Source organism: Crotalus tigris, unplaced genomic scaffold (genome assembly GCF_016545835.1).
Source record: "Crotalus tigris isolate CLP2741 ecotype Arizona unplaced genomic scaffold, ASM1654583v1 scf7180000022411.5474196:2289641, whole genome shotgun sequence".
NCBI classification, from domain to species: Eukaryota; Metazoa; Chordata; class Lepidosauria; order Squamata; family Viperidae; genus Crotalus; species Crotalus tigris.
The window spans coordinates 1778853-1806770 of record NW_024099112.1 but is presented as its reverse complement, the minus strand read 5'-3'; the positions used below and the strand labels follow the sequence as shown (position 1 = coordinate 1806770).

At 36.4% G+C, this 27918-nt stretch overlaps 2 protein-coding genes across 9 annotated transcripts; both read right to left on the bottom strand.

The window, feature by feature from the left end:
- Nucleotides 1–629: 629 nt before the first annotated feature.
- Nucleotides 630–15205, bottom strand: LOC120297025 (tetraspanin-18-like). Of its 7 annotated transcripts, none has more exons than XM_039319183.1 (10): nt 15078–15205; nt 13868–13948; nt 13349–13455; nt 9974–10081; nt 8019–8210; nt 5596–5670; nt 5100–5198; nt 2273–2452; nt 1344–1427; nt 630–758 (listed from the first exon to the last, which is right to left on the bottom strand). In XM_039319183.1, exons 4-10 carry the CDS (start codon nt 10028–10030, stop codon nt 708–710), a joined length of 738 nt encoding a protein of 245 aa, XP_039175117.1. In that variant the 5' UTR covers nt 10031–10081; nt 13349–13455; nt 13868–13948; nt 15078–15205; the 3' UTR covers nt 630–707. The 7 variants fall into 7 exon arrangements, with proteins under 7 accessions (XP_039175117.1, XP_039175116.1, XP_039175123.1 ...); XM_039319182.1 differs by having other exon boundaries at nt 15005–15174; XM_039319189.1 differs by lacking the exon at nt 13349–13455 and having other exon boundaries at nt 15005–15174.
- A 1629-nt stretch (nt 15206–16834) lies between these two features.
- On the bottom strand, nt 16835–27167 carry TIMM17A (translocase of inner mitochondrial membrane 17A). Of its 2 annotated transcripts, none has more exons than XM_039319180.1 (6): nt 27010–27167; nt 25628–25727; nt 20952–21015; nt 19809–19937; nt 19117–19227; nt 16835–18695 (listed from the first exon to the last, which is right to left on the bottom strand). In XM_039319180.1, exons 1-6 carry the CDS (start codon nt 27033–27035, stop codon nt 18625–18627), a joined length of 501 nt encoding a protein of 166 aa, XP_039175114.1. In that variant the 5' UTR covers nt 27036–27167; the 3' UTR covers nt 16835–18624. The 2 variants fall into 2 exon arrangements, with proteins under 2 accessions (XP_039175114.1, XP_039175115.1); XM_039319181.1 differs by lacking the exon at nt 27010–27167 and adding an exon at nt 26677–26974.
- Nucleotides 27168–27918: the final 751 nt, after the last annotated feature.

The window sequence follows — 27918 nt, the reverse complement described above, 5'->3', positions numbered from 1 at the left end:
AGTTGCTGTTTGCTCATTTTTAGTTGTATGAGATAAGGAATGGGATAATCTGTATGTCTAACACTCATACCATTCCACGCACTGTGATCAAATAGATTGTCAGAACTGGGGTAACATTCAAGTACCAAGAGTATCCTTTCTTTTACCAACTACCTGTACAGGTAGTTCTTGTTACCATTTTTTCATTTTTGCACCTAGCATCTGTTGAATGCCCACTGAAATGCCTGCAAACATAGCAATGCAGATAAAGCATTTACAGTGATGAACTAAAATAAGAAATATTAAAATACCAAATCAAGGCATTTAAAGCAGGGCTGAAATATTTCATAACTATGACTCAACTTACTATGAGTCTCCCTCATAAAATTTATTCCAGTGGGCCAACATGTATTAGAAAAGGGGGCTTTTGAAAGCAAGAGGCATTTCTCTTCTCATAGGCAGTATTCTTCTCATACTGGCAAAGAAGCACTGAGGTAAAAAAAAAATGGGCAGGACCTGAGTAGATGACACTGGTGTTCCAGCTAGGACCCGCACAGAAATACTAGGGTTGCAGGTCCCTTGTACCCATGATTCCCCAGCTGAACCCTTCAAGTTATGGAGTATCTGAAAGATGCTGCTTTTATCCTTTTTTTTAAACTGAAACATGAGATACCAATAAAATTTCCCAATATTGTATGTTTACTTTTCTCCTGAATTAGCAAGGTAGATCAATCATTTAATTTGCGATGCAGGTACCATGCAGTTGCCATAACAAATATCTGAAACAAATATCAAGATGGATATATTAGTTCAACCTCCAGTTGTCTCAGGTTTTTGTTTAATTAGAACATAACATCAATTTAAGAAGCAAATTTCCTCTTTCCAGAAGGAAATTTTGCCTGATGTAATAAAAAAGAAAAAAGAAATCAGAATATTTAGGAATAACTTAGCTCCCCTCCCCATTATTTTTTGTGTAGTCCCATTCTTTCTTTTGGATACTTGCAAATAGTCCTCTGTTTTATGTTGCTTTAGGTTGCTTTATTACATCTTTATTCCCCTAAGAGATTTTGATATATCAAGGGAAGTAATTTTCTGTGGCCAGTAAATTTAATCAATAAATTTATACTCCATCTTTTACAGAGAATCTTCACAAGATGTATAAAGCAAATAAACAACCAATACAATACATCAAACGTTGATCACCTGAAGCTATAATTTATGTTAACAATGGTTTGTACCAAGTCATGACCTTCTGGAAAGACTAACACATTAAATCAAATTAAGTGAACATTATTGAATCTAATAAAGGGGAGGGCCCAAAGAAAATATGAGCTTCCTTCACATATAGACTCATGCTTGCCTACCTCAGCAGCTAATACTCCTAAACAACAGCCCACAAAAGTCCATGTGTACCAATAAAAGAAATATGAAATTTTACGATAGCAGCCCTGCAATAAATAAAAGAATCATTATGCAAATTTCTCTTATCAGCTTTAACAAAAGTAACACAAATACACAGCATGAATCTCTCTCAAGATGCTGACTTGTAGAAGGGCTTCCTATATTATATATCTGATTAGCAGAGAATGGTTTCTCATCCTCTCTGCATGCCTGATAATTCCTTTAAAACAAAAGTAGGACCCAACTTAAATACCATAATTGGACAATCTGAGATTTGATACTGGTAGTTTCAAACTGAATGTAACTATGCTGAAAATCAATTAAGTTGTAAAGCTGGTACACATAACTAAAATAAACCTTCAAAGATATTTCAGTGATATCATAAACATCTTTTGGGGAGGTGGGGTTTTAAAATTAATTTTTACTTAAATCCTGGCAATTACATGGATAAGTCCATGGTCTTCTTGGCAACACATCAGAAGTGGTTTGTCATTGCCTTCTTCCTAGGGTTGAGAGAAAGTGATTGGCCCAAGATCACCCAGCTAGTTTCTGTGTTTAAGGTGGGCTCTAGAACTTTGATTATGCCAGTCTTCATCCAACTTCTTAACCATTAGACAGAATTGGCTCTCTTAATAATTGTTGTGTGTGTTAGCCTTTGAGTCAGTAGTGATGAATAAGATGTTAACTTTCTAAGAGATTCAACTTTCTCTGTTGGCAGACAAGCGTATGAGAATTTTAAAAATGCAAATGCTAATTACTTACATTATCAGAGTCAAAAGCAGGAGAGTAATTATATCAGTAAAGGTCCTATTTAGCTGTTATCAGTAAATTACAACTCTTTGTCTAAGGATTACGATGATTAAATAGCATGCAGATGAGCAAACATCCTTACCAAATTATTGACATATCCAATTGTTCCTTCCTGACAGAGCTTCACATCCAGAATCTCCTCAGGTGCGGGGGACTTGGCTCGAGTACAACAAGCTTGTGGCCATAAGTCATCTGGCTGGTTTTCTCTGAACAATTCAGCATTTTTAAAATCTCCAGGTCCTAAAATTCCACAACACCGAAACTAAAAAAGAACAAAAGTGTAGCAATAAAATCTTAATCCCCTAAAGTTATTTAATTAAGCTAATTTCTTAGGGATTCTTTTTGCTATCTGAAATTCTAAGAATTTTTGCAACCATTTCTCTTTATAGTTCCTGGGATTATTTATTTTATTTTGCTAATATGTGTGTACAAGAATTCAAAAGTAGTGACATTAGGCTGTCAATAAATAGTATGTTCTGATAATTTCATAAAAATGTCCTGTAGTAATAGTAAATAGTCATAAAGTATTTAGAAAAGGTAATTTTCTTAAGTTTGCATTATTTACTAGTTTTCTTTCTTAGAACAGATACATCTTTGGAGATCCATCTTTCTCTGTTCTTTCTGTATCAAGTTGATTCTTATAAGAAACAAGATGTAGAAGTAATTGTACTTAGGGATGCTAGACTAGTTTTATATTTGTGATTAGAATGATTAAGCCCATATTGTGATGAAGACTAGTGACTGAAGCTTTTCCCTAGGAATGCTTATGAAGAGCAAGTTATAACTCCCATTTTAAGCATCGTGTGCACTGTGTAACAATTAATATTGTAATTTTATTGGCTATCACGTTGTTTAAGAAACAAATCAAAGTCCTAAATGGTTTATAGCTAAAGTAAGTGAAGGATCACTTGCTCCCATTTAAAATCTGTACAACTATTCAAAATTTAATCAAAATTTCTCCAACTTTTGTGGTTGTAACAGCTATAAAAGAGCTCCCCCCTCCCACTTCTTTAAGCAATTTTTCTACTCTGAGGTGGGGGAGGAAGAGGGAAAACAACAACAATCTCTGTAGGCATCTTTTAGTTTTTCTCCTTTTCCCCAAGGGAGAGATTGGAGAAGAAGGGATTGCAATAGAGTAAGAAAGCACACAATGGAGAATATACCTGCTGTTTGCATAGCATCATGGCTGCTCCCAGCAGGTTGCTTTTGATGTGTATTCCCCTTGTGTGCCTGATTACTTATTGTAATGCCTTCCTCTCCAATGAATTTAATACAAACATTAATTCCCTTCTTACTAATTATCCCAGTTTGGGATGAACATTCCCAAAGGGCAACAGAAGGTGTCAAACTAATTAATCTTGTAAATTATAGGCAGCAACTGCCAGTCAGTTACCTCCCAGTGTTTCTCAACCTTGACAATTTTAAGGCATGTGGACTTCAACTCCCAGAATTCTGGGAGTTGAAGTCCACATGCCTTAAAATTGTCAAGGTTGAGAAACACTGGGCCCAGGGTAAGTATTTCAAACGATAGAGGAAGATGAAAAAGGAAAGAACAATCACAATCACATGATTTGCCACTTAGCAGCTACTTCAACAATAGAGCTGCTAGTTCCAACTGTGTTTGCTAAACCAGAGCTACCTATATGTATACATAATCAAAGTTTAACTAAATTTAAGTAAGACTGGCTTCAATATATACTATATATTACACAGCAAGGCAAATGTATATAGAAATGCACACATGCATGCACACGTATACACACAAACACACACACAAAACCTATGGGTGATATGTGTCCTCTATCTCAGTTCCCCAACCAGAGACCTGGGAGTTTAAGGTTCTGCATATTATCTTACTATCTAGCACTACCCTTTTCTGGACAGAGAGTTGTTACTGGGATCTGTTGGAGCACCTATCCCAGCCCAAGCCTCACAGCCTCTAATGTTCCTACCATGTTGGGATACCCACATGTAGTCACACAAATACTAATTTAAAGATAGCAATATTTTAAAATATATTAAGTATTTCTATCCAAAATATATTTCTATAAATAGAGGTGACCTGTTACAAGTTTTTGTTGATATAACTTAAAAATAGAGATTAAATGTGAGTGAAATCTCCTGTTTTAAAAATCAATTAAAGGATTCTTTAAGATTATTTTGTGCTACGGTAATTTTTAAGCCATTATTACATATTATAGTTTCAAGTATTATGGATCCAAAGAAAGACTTTAGTTTTTCATTATTTTATTATGTTACACCTGAGACCTAACAATTTAAAAATATGTAACTTGTTGTCTTGCCCATTTGTATATTCTTGGGAAAATAGATTTAAAGCTACAGTAATATAAATTATTAAAAACTCTTGTATAATCTTTCCAGTTTCCTCAAAAATGTTCAACTAAATGATAACACGCATCAATAATAATAATAATAATAATAATAATAATAATAATAATAATAATAATAAAGTTGGAAGGGACCTTGGAGGTCATCTAGTCTAACCCCCTGCTCAGGCAGGAAACCCTATACCATTTCAGATAAATGGCTGTCCAGTCTCTTCTTAAAAACTTCCAATGTTGGAAGTTTTGTTTACATCTCTTTCAAAATAGTATAAAAATTTCAGTTTATCTAGTTAAGGAAGTGTACTTTAATAACCAATACTTTACCATTTTCTGAAATAGATATAAAAGGAATTTAATGTCATGAAGAGTTCAAACTGAGTTATAACATTTATATTAATTCCTCTTTCAATGATATTTTAAGGCTTTCGAGATAACATATTGCATTGGATACAAGACTTTTATATAACATTTTACGTGTTGTGGTAATATACCATTTACTCTTAATGTTAATGACTAACAAAATCTCATGACCTTAAGATAAAATTATTGCTCATCTTGCATTACCATGATCATGAAGCCATTTAAAGCTTTAGAGTATACATTAAAGCCATCGTCTCCATGATACTTCTGTTCCAGCTGACTTACAAGGTATTTGTCACGGATCTGAAAAAAAGTGTAGAATTTATCTCACTACCAAGCACAAAGCCTCAAGTGGTTATGCTAGACATGGTAGGGATGTCAAAGCATGTGAAGTTTTATGTCATCAATCATATTTTTAAAATATTCTTTTACCAGTTGTTACACATAGAAAACCAAAGAAGGGACATTTTTTTTCTCAAGATTCATCCACAAGGCCAGTGTATGACAAATTCAATAAGCAATCTATTTCTCCATGATCCTCTCTAGCAAGTTTGATTCAAAGATATGTCTACATAGAAAAACCTCATATTTATATGAAAAAAAAGAATTCTAAAAACAATAGAAAAACTGTTTTGGAGGCTTTAGGAAGCGAAAAAGATGAAAAATTACAGACACATGCTCTAATCCGACTCATTATTACCTTTGCTGCAAAGAAATAAAGGAGTATAATAATCAGAAGCTTCACAATGGAGATCACCAGGATCAGTATGACGAACTGTAAAGTGAAAATAACATGCAAAATTATGCCCATCTCTTCCATACATACACAAAAGACTCCAGCTTGCAGGTCATATTCTTCACATGGAGAACAATCAAATCCCTAAGATGACAATGAGATGGACCCCCCCCCCACCCTGATGCCAATCGACCAGGAGGACACCTTAAAATACATATTGAAGAATGTTCACGAAAGACTTAAAGACTCTAAACATCACATGGGAAGATAATAATAATAACAATAATAATAATAGCAGGAGCAACAACAACAATAATAATAGTTGGAAGGGACCTTGGAGATCATCTAGTGGTCCAACCCCCTGTTCAGGCAAGAAACCCTATATCATTTCAGACAAATGGCTGTCCAGTCTCTTCTTAAAAACTTCCAGTGTTAGAGCATTCACCACTTCTGGAGGCAGGTTGTTCCACTGATTAATTGTTCTAACTGTCAGGAAATTTCTCCTTAGTTCTAGATTCCTTCTCTCTTTGGTTAGTTTCCATCCGTTGCTTCTTGTCCTGTCTTCAGATACTTTGGAGAATAGCTTGACTCCCTCTTCTTGTAGTAACCCCTGAGATATTGGAACACCGCTATCAAGTCCCCCCCCCCCCGTCCTTCTCTTCATTAAACTAGACATACCCAATTCCAGCAGCCATTCCTTATATGCTTTAGCCTCCAGTCCCCTAATCATCTTTGTTGCTCTTCTCTGTACTCTTTCTAGAGTCTCAACATCTTTTTTACATCGCGGTGACCAAAACTGGATGCAGTTTTCCAAGTGTGGCCTTACCAAGGCATTATAAAGTGGTATTAACACTTCATGTGATCTTGATTCTATTCTTCTGTTAATGCAGCCTAGCACAGTGTTGGCTTTTTTGGCAGAAGCAGCACACTGCTGGCTCATATTTAAGTGATTGTCCACTAGGACTCTGAGATCCATCTCACAGTTGCTACTATTGAGCAAGGTACCACCTATACTATACCTGTGCATTGGTTTTTCTTGCCTAAATGTAGAACCTTACTTTTTTCACCATTGAATTTCATTTTGTTAGATAGCACCCAATGTCCAAGTCTGTCAATATCCTTCTGTATCTTAAACCTGTCTTCTGGAGTGTTGGTTATTCTTGCCACCTTGGTGTCATCTGCAAATCTGATGAGTTCCCCATCTATCCCCTCATCCAAATCATTGAAGAAGATGTTGAAGAACACTAGGCCCAGAACAGAGCCCTTGAGCACCCCACTACACACTTCCCTCCATGTAGATGCAATTCCATTGAGGACCACACACTGAGTACGGCTGGTCAGCCAGCTACAAATCCATTTGGTGGTGATGTTGTCTAATCCACATTTTTCTATCTTATCAAGTAGTCCGTTGCAGTCTACTTTATCAAATGCCCTGCTGAAGTCCAAGTAAATTATATCCACAGCATTCCTCTGGTCCACTAATTTTGTCACCTGGCCAAAGAATGCAATAAGATTTGTCTGGCATGATCTGTTTTTGACAAACCCATGTTGGCTTTTGGTAATGGCTTTGTTTTGCCTCTAGGTGTTCGCTGATTCATTGTTTGATTATCTTTTCCAAGATCTTCCCAAGTATTGAAGTCAGGCTGATAGGTCTGTAGTTTCCTGGATCTGGTTTTTTTCCTTTTTTGAAGATGGGAACTACTTCAGCTCTCTTCCAGTCATCTGGTAATGCTCCAGGACCTTTGAAAGATATAGTGGAGTGGTTCTGAGATCACATCTGCCAGTTTCTTTAGAATCTTGGGGTGTAGTCTATCTGGCCCTGGTGATTTGAACTTATCTAGGGTGGACAGGTGCTCACTTACTATTTTCTTGCCTATCTTAATTTGTGTTTCTAATCTGTTTTTTACGCTACTGTTTTTGATAGGTTGGGCTGTTTTTTCCCTTTGTGTAAATACGGATGAATAGTTGTGCTTTCTCCCTGTTGCTTGTCACCTTCTTGCCACTTTCTCCCACTAATGGTGATGCTACAGTATTCACTCAAGAACAATATTCTAGAGATCCTTTGCTGCCCGATATGCTACATAGCATGGGAGGATCTAATGCTAATGCTTCCAAACAAAATGTTAGAAGTGGATGTCATGTAGGAGCTTAATCAGGAGATCTCTATTAATAACAATAATAGAAAATTGCTTTTTTCATAATAATTTATGGTGCATCTAGCAGAAATATGCAGGTTTAAACCATAGCTCTAACAACTATCAGACTGCATTATTCTTAGTCATTGCACATAATGTTTCAAAGTTATGATATGAATTCCAAACTTACAAATCTCTTGTATGTTTGCATCAATATTCAGTCTTCAATACCAGTGAACTCCCTTCACTTACATTCTTCAACAGCTGTATATCTTCAGCAACAGTTGCATATATGCCCAGATAGCTCAGCCATGAAAGCAGTAGCCCCATAAGGAGGATGATAGAAGCTGCTATATTTAAGAAATAGTTGGGATGGATATCCAGAATTCTTTTAGGGTCAATGATTGCCCAGATAGCCACAATAATAAGGCAGAGTGACCCAATCTGAAAAATACACAGAATAATCATTCAATGTAAAAGTCCTCTGTAAATACTCTTTAAAAAATTCTAGTGGCGCTCAACTTAGATAAGAGTGTTTCTGATGAGGGAATAGTATTCTCTTAGGAATCCAGTTCCAAGGGGAAGACTGGCTCATAAGGTAAAGTGGTCAGATGCTAATTTTGATCAAGATTACTGAAAGGTCTATGAGGCTGCCATCTGGACACCAAAGCACACCTTTAACAGATATTACAAGTCTCACATTTCAGCATTCTGTGGAAAATCCTTTGGCTGCAAGGGTTCTATTTCAGAGGGAAGAGGCAGCATTGGAAGAATATTAACTGTAGATCCCAGCCCAGGTAGATGGTGTTTCAACATATCTAGCTATTGTCCTTCAGAACCCCCCCCCCCCAGAAATTATCTATTGTATAGCAGGTTACTGTTTTTCTTAAGTCTAAAGAGGCTAACTAATCCCAGGCAAACTTCCTGCAGATTGCTGGTCAATTCATAGAGTTTGTGGTAGACCACCTGGTGAATTTTTGCAGACCAATGTTCATCTACAGAACCCAGATTGAGAATTGCTGTTTTAAAGATTTGAGAATTTACTTAGGGCTGTCCTGTACATATAAAATCACACATAAAATAGAAAATAACATGACAAAAAATAACAAATGGCGGACATTGTTTAATATAAGCAAATGTAAAATGATGCACCTTAGTGCCAAAAATCGTAACTACTAATACAAATTAATGGAATCAAAGCTAACAGTGGCTGACAAGAAAAGAGATTTTGAAATAATGCTAAAGTTCAATGACATGTCAACACAATGTGCATTTGCTATAGAAAACGCCCACAGAATGTTAGAGATAGTAAATATTGAAAATAGAGCTATGATACCAATATCATAATAGATTATAATACCAATATTATAATACCCTTATATAAATTAATGATGCGACCAACTCTGAAATATTGAGTGCAGCTCTGGTCATTGCACCTGAAAAAGGATATAGTGGTGCTGAAGATTTAGAGGAAGGTAACAAAGATGATTAAGAGGCTGGAGCAGCTTCCTGATAAATAAAGGTTGCAACATCTAGGAAGGAAGTAAATCAGAGGGGATATGATTGGGTATGTAAAATTATATGTATATTTGCTGCCATAAGAATGATGTTGGCTACCAGTTTGAATGGCCTTAAAAAGGGTTGGACAAATTCATGGAAGTCAGGTGAATCAGTGACTATTAGTGCTCATGGCCTAGTGTGACTGTTTCTGACGACTATCTGCTTGGAAATTAGTGGAGCTTCCTTCTTTTGTTGGTTGGCCTCTATGACAACAAATTGCTGGATCAGATAGGCTGGGGTCTAATCACATAAGGCACTGCTTATGCTGAAGTACAATTTATCAGAATTTTCCTGGCTTTCATTATTTCAGAAGAATTTAAAATTTACAAGCATACCTGTATTTTTTTCACTGTGTACACAGTAACAGGGCTCCCCAACCTCTGGGCTTCAGCCCGTTCAGAACCAGGCTGCGGAATAAGGGAAAGGGGTGATTATGCATGCACAACTCCATTTGCTCATGCAGAACCATCCCCTCCCCCCCAAAGCCTGAAAGGTTGGGGAACGCTGCACAGTAAGGAAGCATTTCAGATTTTAGCAAATGAAATAACTGACCATCCACCTAAGATGATGCACAAGGCTTAAGCAGTTCTCATTTATATCAATGGGCCAAGTTTGGTTTATTTTAAGCACAGTCCTATAATACTTACAAACACCAGAACACAGAAGAAAAACATCAGGTACTTCATGCAAAGTACTGTATCCATTTTAAGGCTAATATGAGTTGTTTGGATTTCAGCAGAAATAAGCAACAATCTCTGTAGAGAAAGGAGAGGGAGATCAATATGGGTTTGTCTTAGCTCTATCTTATTCATTTTCCATCCTTTATCTGAAAACAGTACTCAAACGGATGAGCAAACCTAAATTAGATACTCTCTAACACTGCTGAAGCAGTGCTGATTATCTTCTAGTCACTTTAGACTTCAGCTCCGGCAGTCTCAATTAACATGGCTAATGGTGAAAGATTATGAAAATTGTAGTTCAAAACTCCCGGAAGACACCATATTGTCTGTTCTGAGATACAGTGTAGATTTACCTTGGATGAAACACCATTGAATATAATAAGGCTTGTTTTGAAGTGCCTATGTAGGATTTGACTTCTAAAAACTGATGTTCCTGTTTCTAAATGCTGTCCAAGGTCACATATGACTTAATCTCTAATACTTATCACAATAAAATATTCTATTATAAAGAAAAAAATGCATTTCAATAAAAAGCCCCTAAAAATTTAACTAATTTAACTAAACTAAACATTTCTTTATTTCAGTAGGTTGTTACTGCTTCTGCCTTTACTTTTTTTCTCTCTATATCCATCTATATACAACTAAAACTCCCATGTCTGTTTGCTTGTAATCTTCAATTGGGCAAAAAGGTGTATAATAATAATAATAATAATAATAATAATAATGTTGGAAGGGACCTTGGAGGTCATCTAGTCCAACCCCTGCTCATAGGGCAATAATTTTTAAATCAGTGTACTTCAGATGAGCTAACTAAAAGATGCATCCAATATCTGAAATCCATGGCTCCAATGGAATTGAAATTTGGCTAAGTTGTGGCTCGCTCAGTGCTACCATGTTGCTGGACCACCACCATGCCATGCTCTGCCATCATCACGTTATCATTTCCAGAAATCACTCCCACTCCCACTGCTCTTTTGCCCTCCTCTGATCATTCTGTTTTTCTATTTAGTTAAGGAGAGATCTTTGAAACAATGACCCAGTGAGTCATAGATTCTCTAGTTTTATCTTATGAGCTCCTCAAAAAACCCCAGCTATGTCCATAGTTTTATTATTCAGCCTTAAACCAGATACATACTGGTAATATTAGTCTTACCTTGTTCATAAATTGCCCAGACTGAACCTGTGTTCTTAACTGAACATCCATTCAGATTGTTTAAAACTGGCCTGGTTGTTTTAAAATTGGCTAAAATTTATCTGAATTAGATGGTATTTAGGTATTCTGAAAATTGAACATGCTACCTGACATTTCTGCAAACTGTACATCTAACATCTTTTGACATCAAAATTGCTGAAGAATCCTAGTGATTGTAGGGCAAGGGCAATTTAGAAGCTTATTGTATGCTTCAAATCTTGTATATTAACAGTGGCACAGATATATAAAGATCAGCAGTTCTAAAAGCATATTACAGCTACATTAAAAGTTAACTTATTACTGGGGACTTCTGACTCTGTTAAAATCTCTTTGTAATTCCTCTCTGGACAAGGAGAGGACTTGAAATTGCCCATAAGTGCTCCAGACAGTTGCTTCTTGCTTTCCGCCCATTTGGAGCTCTGGGGGGACAAATGAAAACCATCTTCACTACATTTGGCAACTTCAAAAGGACCCCTGGTTCGCATATTTCCTTTTCTATTTTTTTAAATTTGCTTTTAACTGCTTTTCAGCTATTAGAAACTGTTGAAATGACAAATTTTATTGGGCATTGGGTGAATTTCTTTCAATCCTTAGCAAAATAAGTTTTAAATACAACGACTTTAAAAAATAGTTTTAATAAACAATAAAAGGTTGATTAGAACATTGATTTTGGAAAGTTAAAAAGGGACCAAGGATCCTAATGCATTTGAAATAAAAATTTCAAATTCATTATAAGAATTCTCCCCATAGGAAAACACTGTTATTTCAAATTCTTAAAAAAATGATAGGATGGGACTTTGAAAATTGGACACTAGAGGGAACCAGAAGGAACTGAAGTTAACAATTAAAGGAGAAGAACATTTAAATTTGACTTACTAATATGGATGGAGCAAAATACTTTTACACTTCATGTACTGATGGATATTTGTGACCCAGAAGTTGTCATTATAGATAGGCTGTTTTTAAAAGTTATTATGGAAGGAGAGCAAGTTTTACCACATAGGACTAAGATTGATCTGAAAGCGGATCTAAAAATGGTAGGCTGCAAGAATTATATGAAAAAAGATGCTACACTTTGCATGCAAATGAAACCAGATGAAGTCTTAAAAATTAAATGGGATGCGCAAATAACAAATCAAAAGAGTGACCTAGTTAACTTTTCTAAACTGAATTTACAAAGGACACTTGTTAAGGTTTTGAAGAGTTTTGTGAGAAGAAAGAAAAAAATGAAAATAAATCAAGTTCTAGGACATTATTTGAGGGGATTAAGGATCAAGATTGTTAAACGTGAAATGGTTTATTTGATCAGGGTCAAAATAGGCATGTTGTTATCTCTAGCAACCTTTAATGGGCTTTTGTTCACCAGGACTGAATGACCAGGCTTTAAGGATCTGTAGATATGATATGAGATTACAAAAAGAAGAAATCTTTTGTTGCATTTTAAGAGAAGGTATAAGTTACAAAAATTGTTTATACTGCATATAACTGAGAAGTCAGTTCTTATATATTTCTTTTCTTTCTCTTACTTTCTTTCCTTTCCTGCACTTTCTCTTTTCATTATTTTATTTTTTTAGTTAGTATTCTTTAACTATAACATTTAGTAAAATTATTATTAAAAAGTTAACCATTTTACTGAATGCAGCAAGCAGACTCTTTTATACTATACATAACAATGAAATATTCTGGAAAATAGTTTTGCAGACTATTTGCTTGTTTTCTGGGTCAAAACAGTATAAGGTAAGAATTTGAAGTTTATGATTGGCTTGAATTATGTTGCAGTTAAATAGAACAATGGTGAATGTAAGTACTTGGAAGTGGAAACTTGTAGAAAAAGACTAATTCTTTTTTAAAAGGAATAAGAAGCTTCAAATATAAAATTATTGAAGGACATACTGTATGTATAAGGAAATATAACGATTGAAAAATAGAAAATGTCATAATTAGAGAGAAAAAAATCAGATATAGGCCTGTTACAACATTCTCTTATAGGGAATGTTAAGGTTCCCCAACCTTTTAGATCTAGAGACTCATCTGAAATTTTGAAAGCAGATTATGGGCACTCTCACAAAATGGTAGTCATGGTGGCTGTGGTTAATTACAAAAGAGCCACAAACCAAAAGCATACAAAGCATTAGGTTGCAGCAACCTACCTATTGATGCCTCTGGAGTCCATGTGGCACCCAGAGGAATTGTTGGAAATGCAGGTGTGCTTGAAGTTGTTCTCTTTCTCATTTTAAAATTATTTTTTTAAAAAAAACTAAATGGAAATAAGACAGGTGAGAAAAAAATTGCTAACAAATTATTATTGTACAGTACATCTTAAGACCTAGGTGATATGTTCTTTTTAGATATGTAAATGTTCAAATATGAAAGAGTAGATATATTCAGTGTTAATTGGGGGTTGGGAGGTAGACAGAACTGTTATATGATCATAATAGCAACATTTCTGATTCATTTGTAACTAGGTATTTGTTTGATAAGCAGGATAAGTGTACACAGTAAGTGTATACTTACTGGTATTTCACAAAAATCATCTATGTAATCAACACTGTGTTTAGATGACACTGAATCAGAGCTAACCACATTTTAGCTTAGTATGTTGTCAAAAGCTGTATCATTAGTACCATGTTTACCAACATGTCACAATAAGAGAAAAAGATATACCATACCCCACAAAATTCTATTTATTTGCTTGCGTTATTATTGCCGTGGCTGCTCCCTTCACCCCAGCAGCATTCTGTCTCTCAAACCTGAAAAGGATTGGTCCACCAAAATAAGATAAATATAATTTGCAAGCATCAGAATATTCTTCCCCTAAGCCTAGACCATAATGTAGATTACACAAGGAATGAGCACTAACCGCATATAACAAATTACGCTGTAAGGGGTAAGGTGGGGACTGAAAAAGAAGTGCCGCATTCACTGATCTCTACTGATTTATGTGTATTGGCAGAGAGCTCATCAGTTCTCTGGGGGATTTTAGTTTGTAAGGATTTATTCAAAATTTTACTTATTGCATTTATCCTATGCTTGATTGTCTTTACATTGTGTATTCTAGTAGAGAAGCAAGCAAATGTTTTACAAAAGGCATCTTTCTCTTCCCATGTGGCCTTTTTAACTGCAGAATGTAAGGAAATGAATCTAGTTTTATGATGTTTTGGTTAGATCTTGGTTCCAGCATAGTACAACAGTAAGATTTGAACAATAAAACACTATTTTTGATAAGCAAGGATTGTGCATCTAATCAGACTGTAGAAAGAAATCTTGTCTGTGTCAAAAGTTCTGCCTGGTAATATTAAGCTTTTGGAAATATAGCACTTCCTAGGGAAAGACATTTGCTTTATCCACCTCTCTGGCACATAGCACTTCCAGCTGTTGACTCCTACATTCTAAGTTCTGTCTATTTTTCTTTTCTCTGAATTTCCCAACTTCATTAGCAAAAGAACCGGTACAAACAGTAATATATTCATCGAGGAGATGGACTGGAGACAAGGGATGAGTGTCACTGCATTGGTTTGGTTGAGGAAGCCACAAAGACAGCACCCACCATCTCATTCTCCTTGATATCATAACGCAGCTCTATCTCAGAAGTTATTTGGGATGACAGCACTAACCTTAACTGAACAGGGCATCATTTTCAGGCATTTAGACCATTTTCTAACAAACATTTCTGTTTCAGTCAAACCAAGACTGATGACATACTGTGGTTCAGTGTACCCTGACAATATGGAAAATTGGGTAAATTATAAACCCTGATTAACCATGGATTAATATGTTATGAGAATTCATTGTTGGGGGTTACCCACAATTCAAATACAGCCTTCAGAGGTCTGTCTTGTGATTTTCCATGGTTCGCTCTCTTGCTGCTTGCCTCCTTACCCTCCTACTACTGTCGTTGTCACCATTATGTTTATAGTGAAGTTGCTAATACCACTGCTCAAATCCTGAGATGTTGGGAGCCATTTTGGCAGTTGCTCTGAGGACTCTATGTTCAAACTAGGGCTCAGAACAGCTGCCAACACTTGTGGGCCAGTTCTGCAAGTTCTAGAGGACTCTATGGTTATATGATTGACCATAGAGTTGTCTCAGAGCAACTGCCAGAATGGTTGATTACACTTGCAGCATCAGGGCTGACAGCCCCATATTAAGAGTGACATACATGAGATTGCATCATGATCATCATTATCATCATTTAAAAAAAATTAAATCAGCTAGAAAGGAGGGAAAAGGAAAAGCTTCTTTTTGTACCATTGATCAAATGCATCTGAAGTGATTAATTTGTGAACTGCACAGTATATGAGCTATGGTGATACAATCTGGTCTGATTTTAGGGACTTTTCTGGAAGCTTTTTGTTCATCCAGTTCTATGAAGTCCTAAAGTGTGAGGAAAAGTGGAATATTCAAAAATTTAAGAGTTTTGTAGCATTATTTCATGTTAGCCAATTTTGTAAGCCCAATCACAATACCACTTAGCAATTCACCACCTGATCACCTAATCCTCAACTTACAACCATTTGTTTAGTGACTGTTCTAAGTTATGATAGGACTGGAAAAAGACTTATGTCCATTTTTCACATCTATGACTGTTATAACATCCCCATGATCACATGATCAAAATTTGGACACTTGGCAAACTGGCATGTATTTAGTCTTAGGCTACCAGTGTCATATGATTATCTTTTGCAATTCTCTGACAAGCAGTCAATTGGGAAACCAGATATACTTAACAGCTGTTACTAACTTAACTAGTGATTCACTTAACGACTGTGACAAGAAAGGTCATAAAATGAGGCAAAACTCACTTAACAATTGTCCTGCTTAGCAACAGAAATTTTGGGCTCAGCTGCGGCCCGTCAGTTGAGGACTACTATATTTGTGGTAAATTACATTTAATTTTGTTTTTATTTGGCAAGTTTAAATTCAGTTTTAAAAAACCCATTTTAAATAAGTTATAGATTGGTGCAATATATTAACCCAGCACTGAATCTTCTCAAAAATGCTTATTTAATTGGCTGTATGATTAAATCCTTCTCATCACGTTACCCGCCGAGTATTCTGTATAATTCTAATTCCCTTGCAATTAGTTCTCTAAAAACAAATAATAGATGTTACTGACCTCCTTAGATTTTGAGGTGCAATATTCCCCATTAAACATCCTCTTCATTCATGTATTTTGTTTACATGGATGTAAATATGCATCCCTATATGCATATTTACAATCCCAATTATGGTCCTTGTTTAGTGACCACAATTGGGATAAGCAGCTCCATTAAGTGAAGTGGTTGCTAAGTGAAGCTGCAATTTTGCTTATGAACTTACTTCAGCTTTACTTTACTTTACAGACCTGCAAAGGTCTTAAACATGAGGATTGGTCACAAATTTATTTTTTCATCTCTTTTGTAACTGTACAAAGCAGTCACTAAAGAAAGTCACTATTTGTATTCATAAGCCATCAATATATCCTAATACAACCTACATTAAAGTACTGCTGGTAAAAAAGCTGTCCACACTATATCAAAATTGTACTGTATCTCAAAAATATTTCCAGGGTTGTACAGTCTCTCCTATCATGTATCTCAACTGTGGCTTAATTTAAGTAGAAATTTGCAAGAATAGAACACACATAAAAACCCAAATAATTTGATAATTGTGAATTTATTGGAGCAATTGTGAATTTATTGGAGCTAACTTCTTAAAATAGTTTATCCAAAAATCTTCAGTATTATTGAATCCCATTGTACTATTGACATGTAAATCTCCATGCAAGACAGTAAATTCAATTCTTACTTAAAATGACAAAAGATCCTGGGACTGTACTAGAGTAGATAGGAACATCCAAGACTTCAAATTTTTCCACATGGAGAATGAGTTTAAGCTGTCTTCTCTATTATCTTTAATTAAATGCTTATCTGAAATGTGCAGCCCAGCCACAGTTGACTACCTCAAGACAATGCAGAAAGCATAGAAAGTTGATACGTGTGAATTCTTACAGAATATGCATTTTAAAATGTAACAGTAAGACATAGGTGCCTTTGGAGGGCAATAATTTAATTTTAACTTCAGAAAGACTGTTCTGTGTTGCCAGTTTTTTACAGCTAGTATCACATAAATAAGATCTATAATAGGGATGTTCAGTACTTTAGATCAGCAGTCCCCAACCTTTCTGGTAACAGGGACTGGTTTCATGGAAGACAATTTTTCCATAGACTGGGGGGAGGGGGAATGGTTTCATGTGCAACCTAGATCCCACACTTGTGGAGACAAAGCTTTGCTCACTTACCCACCACTTGTGCAATCTGTTTCCTAACAGGCTGGGGGTTGGGGACCCATTTTAGATTACTAGGAGTAAAGTTGTTTTAGTGTGCATTTAGGTCAGCATGTAGCAACGCCAGACCAAGTGTGTCTTTTCTCAACATCATGCTACCATTATGGAGGACAGCCATGCAATTGTAGGAAGACATGGCTGCTTTAACAAGTTGCTAACAGATACTATATGAACACCCTCAGGCATCCTGAAACATGTTTTTCCCTTAGTATGTGAAATGCTGTACATCCCTAACTTTTCCAAACTACTTTACAAGTTCATAGAGCATTTTGTCTTGTTAAAGCAATACTTCATTCTCATGTTTAGTCTTAAAACAGGTAATATATTTATATTCTTTGTATAATTGCTTGGGAAAAAATAGTAAACTCATTTAAAACAGACAAAATTTTTAAATACGGTACAAAAGTTTCAGATAAGGCTGATATGAGAGACAATTGTGTTGGGTAAGGGTAAGGAACTTTAGACATGCAAATTACACCATCTGATCACAAACATTTCATCCACTGTTACGTGAACAAAAATATAGAACTTATTCTCCAAAGATTAAAAAAGCTCAAGAAAAAAACAGATTTTTTGCCAAAAATAATTCTTGAATCTTTTGCCAACATTATTTTAAATATTCAGTAAAGAACTATTATGATCTGTCTTAATATTTCAATCTCACTATTGAGAGTATATTAACATTATAAAAAAATTAAAAGGAAATTAAATATTTCTTCTTTACTTTGCACCTCTCTTTCTGATTATCTGGGAGGAAACAATGCAGCTCACTGCAGATATCTGTTACCAGCACATATTCTTCTAATGCATTCCGTAAATTTTGATATTACATGGTTATATCCCCAGTGATGTAATTTGCATTATACTGAAAAAGGCCACAGATCCATATGTTGCTTGATCCTTAAGTTAAGGAATATCTATGGAGTTTGCAGGCATTTCATATTTATTTACAGTGATAGATTCATATTCATTATCTTTTAAATATTGTGAAAAATACAATAACATCTACATGTACACATCCAATGAAAAATCTTCAAATGAGGCTGCATTTTCTTCTTCTTTTAAAGGTAAAACTTTAAAATTCAGCAGAAACAGAAGAAATCATTGGTACTGCCTATAGTCCCCAAAAGGAGAGGCCTGTAACTGAGATGGGTCATCAGAAAACTGAGGACCTGTAATTAAAAAAAAAAAAAAAAACAATCATTTAACACTCTGCAGTACATTGCTGCTCTGAATATGTTTCATTAGGGTCAAGGGAGAAAATGGGAATTCTTAGGGTATGATTGTTCTATGCTAATGTGCAATTGGCAAGGCAACCACAGTTCAGAAATTACTGTAATGTGTTAGAACTAGAATTGACAACTGTATGACACCACTATTACACAACGTTTTGATGCCTGTTATGTGAAAGTATTAAAAATTTGCAAATACTTTTAAGTAGCTGCAAATTTTTTATTTGAATGCTTTCTATTTATTGCTATGAAAATTACTGCCACAATATTTAATGGAACTTTTAAACAAAGTAAAATTGTTTCTCAGTAAGAGAATTAAATATCAGGTTTTACAGCACATTAAACTAAGCAATTATCTTACCATTTGGAAATTGCGCAGATGCAAATCTTGTTAACATGATCCCTGCTCCTTCAATTAAAGCTAGAAGAATTCCTCCCATAGCTGCAGACCCAACCATGGCAATTGGTCCATCTAATAAATTTAAAAAACAAAAACAAAAAAAACAAGATTTAGAATAATTTTTAAAAATCATCCTATAATAATACACCAGATTACATTTTATGCTGGAAATATCAACCATATAATTGTAATAATAACTTATTAAATTTATTAAGTGTCCAGCTCCTAGCATTGGACAGTTTACAGTTGCTAAACATTTAAAAACAAAAGAACAGTACACAACACAAAAACAGCATGAGACAAAAGAATAAAGATAGCAATAAAATAAACCCAGAGGGGACTAGAAAGGAAGAAAAGGGTCATTCTCTCCAAAAACTTGGTGAAAATGGGAATGTAAAGCTAAAACACTGAAAATACAGTGTATATTCTTTATAGCAGGAATATACATCCTGCAGCCTAAAGGTCACATATATCACTCCAAAACTTTAGGTGCAACCCCTTCTCCATCCTTTCAAGAAATTCTAATGCAGAAAATTAAGAATAATAAAATATGTACTGATAAATGATCATTTTTCATTTTAATTATTGTCAGAAATTTTAAAAAACGTTCATTCTCAATTTATCGTAGGCAGTATCTCTATAATGGTCCTTACTTCTTGAAGCTAAAATGGCCCCTGTTAAAGCCCCGCTGGTAATAGAATTCCAAGGATCTTCTTTTCCTCTTGCTTTCACCAGGCTACAGTCGATCATGGAGAAGAGACCACCCCAGATAGCAAAGCTACCTATTTGAATGATAAATAATTCAGAACTTATAACCAAAGTTTTAGTGGTCATTTTTAAATATGGATTCTAGCAAAAGAAGCTGGTGTAATTTTATTTAAGTTCAAAAAGAAACAGAATCTTTAGTTATGAGGAAACATACCAAATATTCAAGAATTTAACACAAAAAGGAAGTATAATTAATGCCCACCAGAGCTCCTTAGGGATATTCCAAAGGGCAAATACATTTGTTTAAAATCTTCATCTCTCAATTCCTCAAAGTAGTTCAGTTAATAAATAAAAGATTTTTTTTTTCTTCTTTCAAGCCATTCTGGACTCCTGGTGATTATATGGACAAGACCATGCAGTTTCTTGAAGTTGTTTGCCACTTTTTTCCCCTAGGGCTGAGAATAATTGGATCAAGAACCACTCACGTGGCTTTTGTGCCTATGACATGTTTAGAACTCAAGCCAAGCCAGCTCTCAGTTCATACATTCAATGATAACACTTTACCCTCTTTTGCCCTATTTTAAGATAACTGTTTTGTCCTCACGTTGGAATTGAACACATATTTTCTCACAAATGAATATACAAGGATTCTTGTTGAAAGTATTTATCTACGCTTCTAAATAAGTTTATTTCCTTACTTAGAGAGAAAAGAAGAAATCTACTCTCTAGCCAGGCAATAGAAGTTTCTCAAAGTATAAATCTTGAAAGATAACTATCAAGTATGCTTTTCTCCCTGCTTAGGTAGACTGGGTACTTGAAAGAGGTGGTCTTCCTTCTCCACCTAGGAAGGAAATGTTCAAGTAAAAAATATATTGACAAATGTAATGTGAGTGTTAGTTTTTCCTGATTTAAAAGAAAATAGGCTTTTGTTCCCTTCTTTTCATTGTCAAAAGAACATGGCAGTTAATGGCACAGCTATAGTACCCCCTTCTTCAGTTATATACTACACTAAAGATAAGTAAAAGCCATGTCCCCCAAGAAATGTTATCACTTTTCTTTTTAAAACAGAGAATTACAACAATAATTACCTCCTAGCTGTGGTGCTCTGGTTTTAATAGCTGTCAAACTACCCCGCAACCGGTAATTTACACCCTGGAAAAAGTAAAAATACACTATTAGAGCAATACCAAAGGTTTTTATTCAATTTACAATCGACAGAGTTTAAGCTATGATCCTGAGACTGATATACTAAGCTAAAATTCTACTCATCACCATCTTATAGTTTAAAGTATCAAGAAATGGCTAGAGGTTGGTTCACTGATCATTTATATGCTCATTTATATGAAGTCTGGATCATAAAAGATAAAGTAAAGCTAAAGCTATGAAATCCCTGAAAAATTAGTTTAGGCAGTTTAGTTTATTGTAGAGTCAGGTGGCTATACAAGTGTGATAAATAAACATAAGAAAAGTGGAAATAATGAAAAGAAAAATGAAAGACAGACTTGCTTAGAAATGATCAAACAAATTGTTGTACCTCAGTTCTCCAAATTCTTCACTCTGCTTTATACAGTTATACTCTGCTCTGATGTTTCAATTTTAATTGATCATTCTGATTTTGTATTCCCTATTTTGTAGACAAATATACATTATGCAGACTTTATTGAAATTAGTAAATGTACTAAAAACTAACTTTAATAGAAAGATTGAGAACCCAATTAAGCTAATGAGTCAAATATTACACTTCTTCATTTATTTTTTGAGGTAAATTATCCAAAGCTACATATTTGTGCATTAATCTCTACGATTATCAATTTATTTGAAGGGGAAATCAGAGTCAAGTGTTTCAATCAATAGGTGATTATCAGGTGTGAGTGGGGGAAGTCCTGCCTTACTTAAAGCATATAATGTTGGAAATTCACTATTAAAGTCTGATCTTCAAAAAACAAATATGTGGAAATGTGTCATGGCTCGAATAAAGGAGATTTCTGAGAACCTCTGAAAGACAGTTGTTGATGCTCACCAGTCTGGAAAACGTTACAAAACTATTTCCAAAGACTTTGGACTCTACTAGTCCATTTTCAGGCAGATCATGTATAAAGTGAGGCAATTCAACATCACTGTTACCTCCCCAGGAGTGATTAACCAAGATCGCCCAAAAACAAGGCAAGAGCCGAGGTGGTGCAGCAGTTAGAGTGCAGTACTGCAGGCCACTTTAGCTGACTGTGTTCAGCAGGTCAGCGGTTCAAATCTCACCTGGCTCAAGGTTGACTCAGCCTTCCATCCTTCCGAGGTAGGTAAAATGAGGACCCAGATTGTTGGGGGCAATGTAAATATATATATACATTGCTTACTGGTGTACACCGCTTAGAGAGTGCTTGCACTTAAAGCGGTATATAAGTCTCATAAATAAATAAATAAAATGAAATACTCTAGGAAATGTTGACTGACACCATCAAGAGAACACTGTCCATAGCAGCACTGCAAGGAGAAAGCCACCTCTCAAAAAAGAATACTGTTGCCCAATGTTGCCACTGTTGTCCTTTGTGAAATGTGGCAGCCTTACCATGGTTTGGGCCTGCTTTGCTGTCTAACCTAGGATATTGATGAAACCATGAATTGCAAATATTACTCACAAATATTACTCACAAATATTACTCACAAATTACTCAAAACAGACAAGTCACAAAATCAAAAAATAATTAAAGCAGAAGAAACTTAATGTTTTGTAATAGCCAAATCGAAGTCCTGACCTTAATCCTAGAGAAATGTCGTGGAAGGACCTAAAGCTGGCAGCTTCTGCAAGGAAACCCAACACCCCTAAGTTGAAGCTGTTCTGTAAGGAGGAATGAAAAAAAATTCCTCCAAGCCGATGTGCAGGACTGAATCAGTATTATTGGAAACATTTAGTTGCAGTTATTGCTGCCCAAGGGAGTGGGGGGAACATACCAGTTACTTAAAGCCAGGTTCATCTAGTTTTGCCATACAAATGTGTAGCTTTGGATCATTTTCCTCAATATATAAATGAGCAGGTGCAAGGACTTTGATTCATTTGTTTAATTGGATTCTCATTATCTAGTTTTAGAACATGTGTAGAAAATTGAGATCATATTTATGGAGACATATTGAAACTACAGAAGAGTTCACAAACTTTTAAGCACTACTGTGTGTATAAGTCCACTGGAGTGATAGTAACATGAGTGTTGAAAGCATCTGGATTAAGAGGACAGGGCAAACTAGCAAAAGGGGTATCTTATGAAGAGTCAGTTACAGACTACCAATCCAGTCAGAAGTAGATGAAGATATTTAAAGCAGGTAATAGAAGCCTCAAAAATCCATTAAGTGGTTGTGGTAAGAGGCTTTAGCTGTTAAAATACTTGTGGACTAATTTTGTCAAAAGAAAAGATGGCTGATAAATCCTAGATTTGCATTGATCATACTGTAATGTTATTTTTTACTTGGTAAAAACAGTCAAACAGCTTGTGGATTTTAGAAATAACCTGTTTTAATAAACTAAAAGAAATAAGGAAGATACTATAGGAAGGAGACCTTAAAGGCAAAGATGTTGATGATTTTCAAATAGAAATTAAGGATTTAAATCATAAACAGTATCAGTGAGAAGGCAAACTAGATTACTAGAAGACATCTAAAGGAGCCAGTGTGGTTAAATAGGCAGCTCACAAAGAGGCTGATACAAAAGAATGATGCTCAGTTGAAATTGGAACGAAGTGTTAATGATCAAGGAAGTTTACAAAACTTCAGCTTAGAAATATAACAATAAGATTAGGAAGGCAAAAACGGAAAATGAGCTAAAGCTAGCAAAAGAAGCAAAATCTAGCAGGATGGGCTTCCTCAATTCTGTTAATAGCAAGACTAAAGTCTCAGCAGCTTCACTGCTTAACACAAAGGGAGAAATCTTAGCAAATGATCAAGAAGAAGCAGAGGAACTCCTATTTTACCTGTCTTTACATCCAAAAGAAATAGTGATCTGAATAGCATAGGCTGGGAATGAACATAGCAAAAGAAGATGCTTATCGGTTAGGACCCTGATGAAATAAACTATACAACATGGAATGAACTAGCTGAAGAGCTATTGGGACCTATTTACCAAGGCACTGAAGCTGAGATACTGAAGGGATTGGCACAGAATGATTGATGGATATAATTAGTTGTTTTTGTTTTAATTATATTGTGATTCTTGCTTGCTGCCCAAAGTTTTTTCTGTAGATGAATGGCTATATGAGCTTGTTTGTTTAATAAATAAATAAAAATAAACATACTGTGAATTCTCCATCTCTGGAGGTTTTTTAGAAGAGTCTGAGCAGCCACTCTCATGGATGGGTTGTTTTTCCTGCACAGTGCAGGGAGTTGGATTACATAATACTTGTGGATCCTTCCACAATTATATGATTTTATGATTTCAGAGAACAGGCATTTTTTAAAAATGCGCTTCATATTATTTAAATATAAATATAAGCCTCCAGGGACTGGAGGCTAAAACATATAAGGAACGGTTGCTGGAATTGGGTATGTCTAGTTTAACAAAGAGAAGGACGAGGGGGGACATGACAGCAGTGTTCCAATATCTCAGGGATTGCCACAAAGAAGAGGGAGTCAAGCTATTCTCCAAGGCGCCTGAAGACAGGAGAAGAAGCAACGGATGGAAACTGATCAAGGAGAGAAGCAACTCAGAACTAAGGAGAAACTTCCTGACAGTTAGAACAATTAACCAGTGGAACAACCTGCCTCCAGAAGTGGTGAATGCTCCAACACTGGAAGTTTTTAAGAAGAGACTGGACAGCCATTTGTCTGAAATGGTGTAGGGTTTCCTGCCTGAGCAGGGGGTTGGACTCGATGACCTCCAAGGTCCCTTCCAACTTTATTACTACTACTACTTATACTACTACTACTACTATTATTATTATTATTATTATTATTATTATTATTATTATTGGATCATCGCACAGTCAGCCAGATGTTCAGACTGGATTTGGCATTTTGTCTACCTATCGAGTCCTTACCCAGGACTTGGGATAGGCAGATGTGGATGTTTGATGGTATTACAGATATCGTCGCAGGATGGAAGCAGTTCCTAATAAGGCTGCCTTTTGCAATTGACTAATAGCGAATTTGTCAATGCCAATGGTGTTCAAGTGGTGCTCCAGTTGTTTTGGGATTGCACCCAAGGAGCCTATGACTATTGGTACTACCCTTGCTTGCTTTTGCCACAGTCTTTCTATTTCTATTTGTAGGTCTTTGTATTTTGTTATCTTCTCCAGTTCTTTCTCTTCTATTCTGCTATCTCCAGGCACTGCCACGTCCACTATCCAGACTTTTTTGTCTTTCTTATCGACAATTGTTAAGTCTGGGGTGTTATGTTGCAGGTGCTTGTCTGTTTGAATTCTGAAGTCCCAGAGCAGTTTAATTTTATCATTTTCTATGACTTTCTCTATTTTATGATCCCACCAGTTTTTGCTTACAGGCAAATGATATTTTTTACAGATCTTCCAATGCACCATTGTTGCTACTTTGTCATGCCACTGCTTATAGTCAGTCTGTGCAATCTTCTTGCAACAGCTTACCAGGTGGTCCACTGTTTCTTCAGCTTCTTTGCATAGATGATGATGATGATGATGATTATATATAATTTTATATATTCAAAAATATAAGAAATTATTTGCCCTGAATTCATTATTTCCAAAACTCTGTATTTAAACACTTTAGAAAAAGTAATCAAACCTTGACTCTAGAAATTATTTTAACTCACCACTGGAGAATTTCTGAATCCTTTGATGGCTTGAAAGATGCCTCCACCGATGGCTCCCATTGTGAAAGCACCACCACAATCATCCACTATTCTCCAGGGACTAAAAATATAGATATAGATAAATCTTGTAACTAGATCACAGCAAACAATTCCTCAGATACTTCAGCTTCAATGTATTATGTCCATTACCTTGCTAACAAGTGCACATCCCAAAAATATCAAAACAAAACCCAACAGACAAATACAGTATATGTTTCAATGTTATTTTTCATTGTGGACACTCTGCCACAATCTTGAGACTAGGTAACAAAACCTTGCAACCTTGTTAGAAAAAGAAAATCAAAACAGAAATCATCTGAAAGGCCTAGAATTGTTGTTTAAAAAAAGAAAATAAGATTACCCTGCTTTATCAAATAACATCTATGATATAAAAGGACGTGTTTGATTGAACTTCTCTACCACATGGATATTTGGGCAAACTCCAGGAGATGGTGGAAAATAGGGGAGCCTGACGAACTATGTCATCTGAGTCACAAAGAGATGAATGCTACTTAGTGACTGCACAATAATCACCACTGATAAAGATGATGCACTAAAGGAACACTGGTATCTGCGCTGTAACAGTGCTGAGGGGAGAGCATTGCAACATACCCTGATACAGGTCCAGTGATATTTTTGGTTTATCAATATATGATGACCGGAAACCATATGTCTCCAATTATTCTGGTGTCAGCAACCAAATTGTATTATAATTAACAGCAGCAATGGGGATACCCTGTACTGTACATAGGGTGCTGAGTTACGATTTACAAGGCCCCTTGGTTAGCTGCTGGGAATTGATCAAGAGTTCTGCATTATCGGATTGGTTAGCTGCTGGGAACTGTACAGTAATTCTGCAGCATCTGAAGACTACAGACTCTCCTGCCTCCGGCAGAGGATGGAGTAGAATTTGGACTGATGTTTACAGATGATATGTTTGCCAAACTAGCAAGGAGTATCTCAGGGCAGGTCCAGTCTAACAAAGCCTCGCGCAGCCACTTCATTCCCACCTGCCTTCTCTTGTCGCTTCCCAAAGACCGCCGGGTTCCGGCCACCCTAAAAGAAGCGCAGACGACGGATCCCTTTCCGATCCACTTTCAAAGGAGCCGCGTCGGCTGCAAGACGTTCAGCCCCGAGCATGCCCCGAGTCCTTGCCCTCTACGAGGAAGGAACAGCTGACTCGACCAATCCACATCCCCAAGGTGACCGGCCTCACGCCGCGGCAGGAGAAAGGACAACGGCGCGGGTCCCGAGGTGGCCCCATTAAGGACGGAGCCGGCTGCCGCTAGAGAGAAAAAAACAGGCAGGGAGAGGCCGGAGCCACAGCCACGGCCATTGCTTACCAAGGCTCTCGCGCGTATTCCTCCATCTTCGTCCCGGTTTCCACACAGCCGCGTGACGCTCAGATACAGACGCTTGCCGGCTTGTGAATCAGGCGGTTTTCGGGCCCCGGCGACGCGAGGCGCAACCATTGGCTGCCAGTCCCGAAGGGGCCGGGTCAACTAACGAGGCCCAGTTCCGGAGCTGAGCTGCCCGAGAGGTTGCGGCGCTGTCTCCGCCTTCCGCCCTCCGGTTGCATCAGGGACGCCAGGCCGAAGGAAAATTCTGGAGGGAAATTAGTTTGATTCCGGTGTGAGATCTCTATGCTATAAAGGGGGGGGGGGAATTCATTGAACGTGGAGTTTTCTAGCCTCACGTGTAGGAAAGCAAAAGAATAACTCGCTGTTATATGTTGATCGATTTACGGTAGTATATTCGATTCGATGGATACTTTAAATTTTGACGACGGACATGCTGAGGATAAAACAAAATGACAAAAAGTCAAGGTCGAGTAGTTTTATCGGGAGTTTAAATAACGTATCCCTACCATTTCCGGACGGTGTGGCTCACGTGTGAAGGGGTGAAGTGCCTTTTTGCTGTACAGTACTGGATATTTGGGCAAACTCCGGGAGACGGTGGAAAATAGGGGAGCCTGGCGTACTATGATCCTTTGAGTCACGAAGAGACGGACACTACTTAGCGACTGCATAACCTCCACCACGCAGATAAAGATGTTGCACTAAAAGCAGGGGTAGGCAACCTTGGTTCTTTTATGACTCGTGGACTTCAACTCCCAGAATTCCTGAGTCAGCTATGTTGACTCAGGAATTCTGGGAGTTAAAGTCCACGAGTCATAAAAGAGCCAAGGTTGCCTACCCTTGCACTTGACTAAAGGAACACTGTGGTATGTCTGCACTGGAACAGTACAGTGT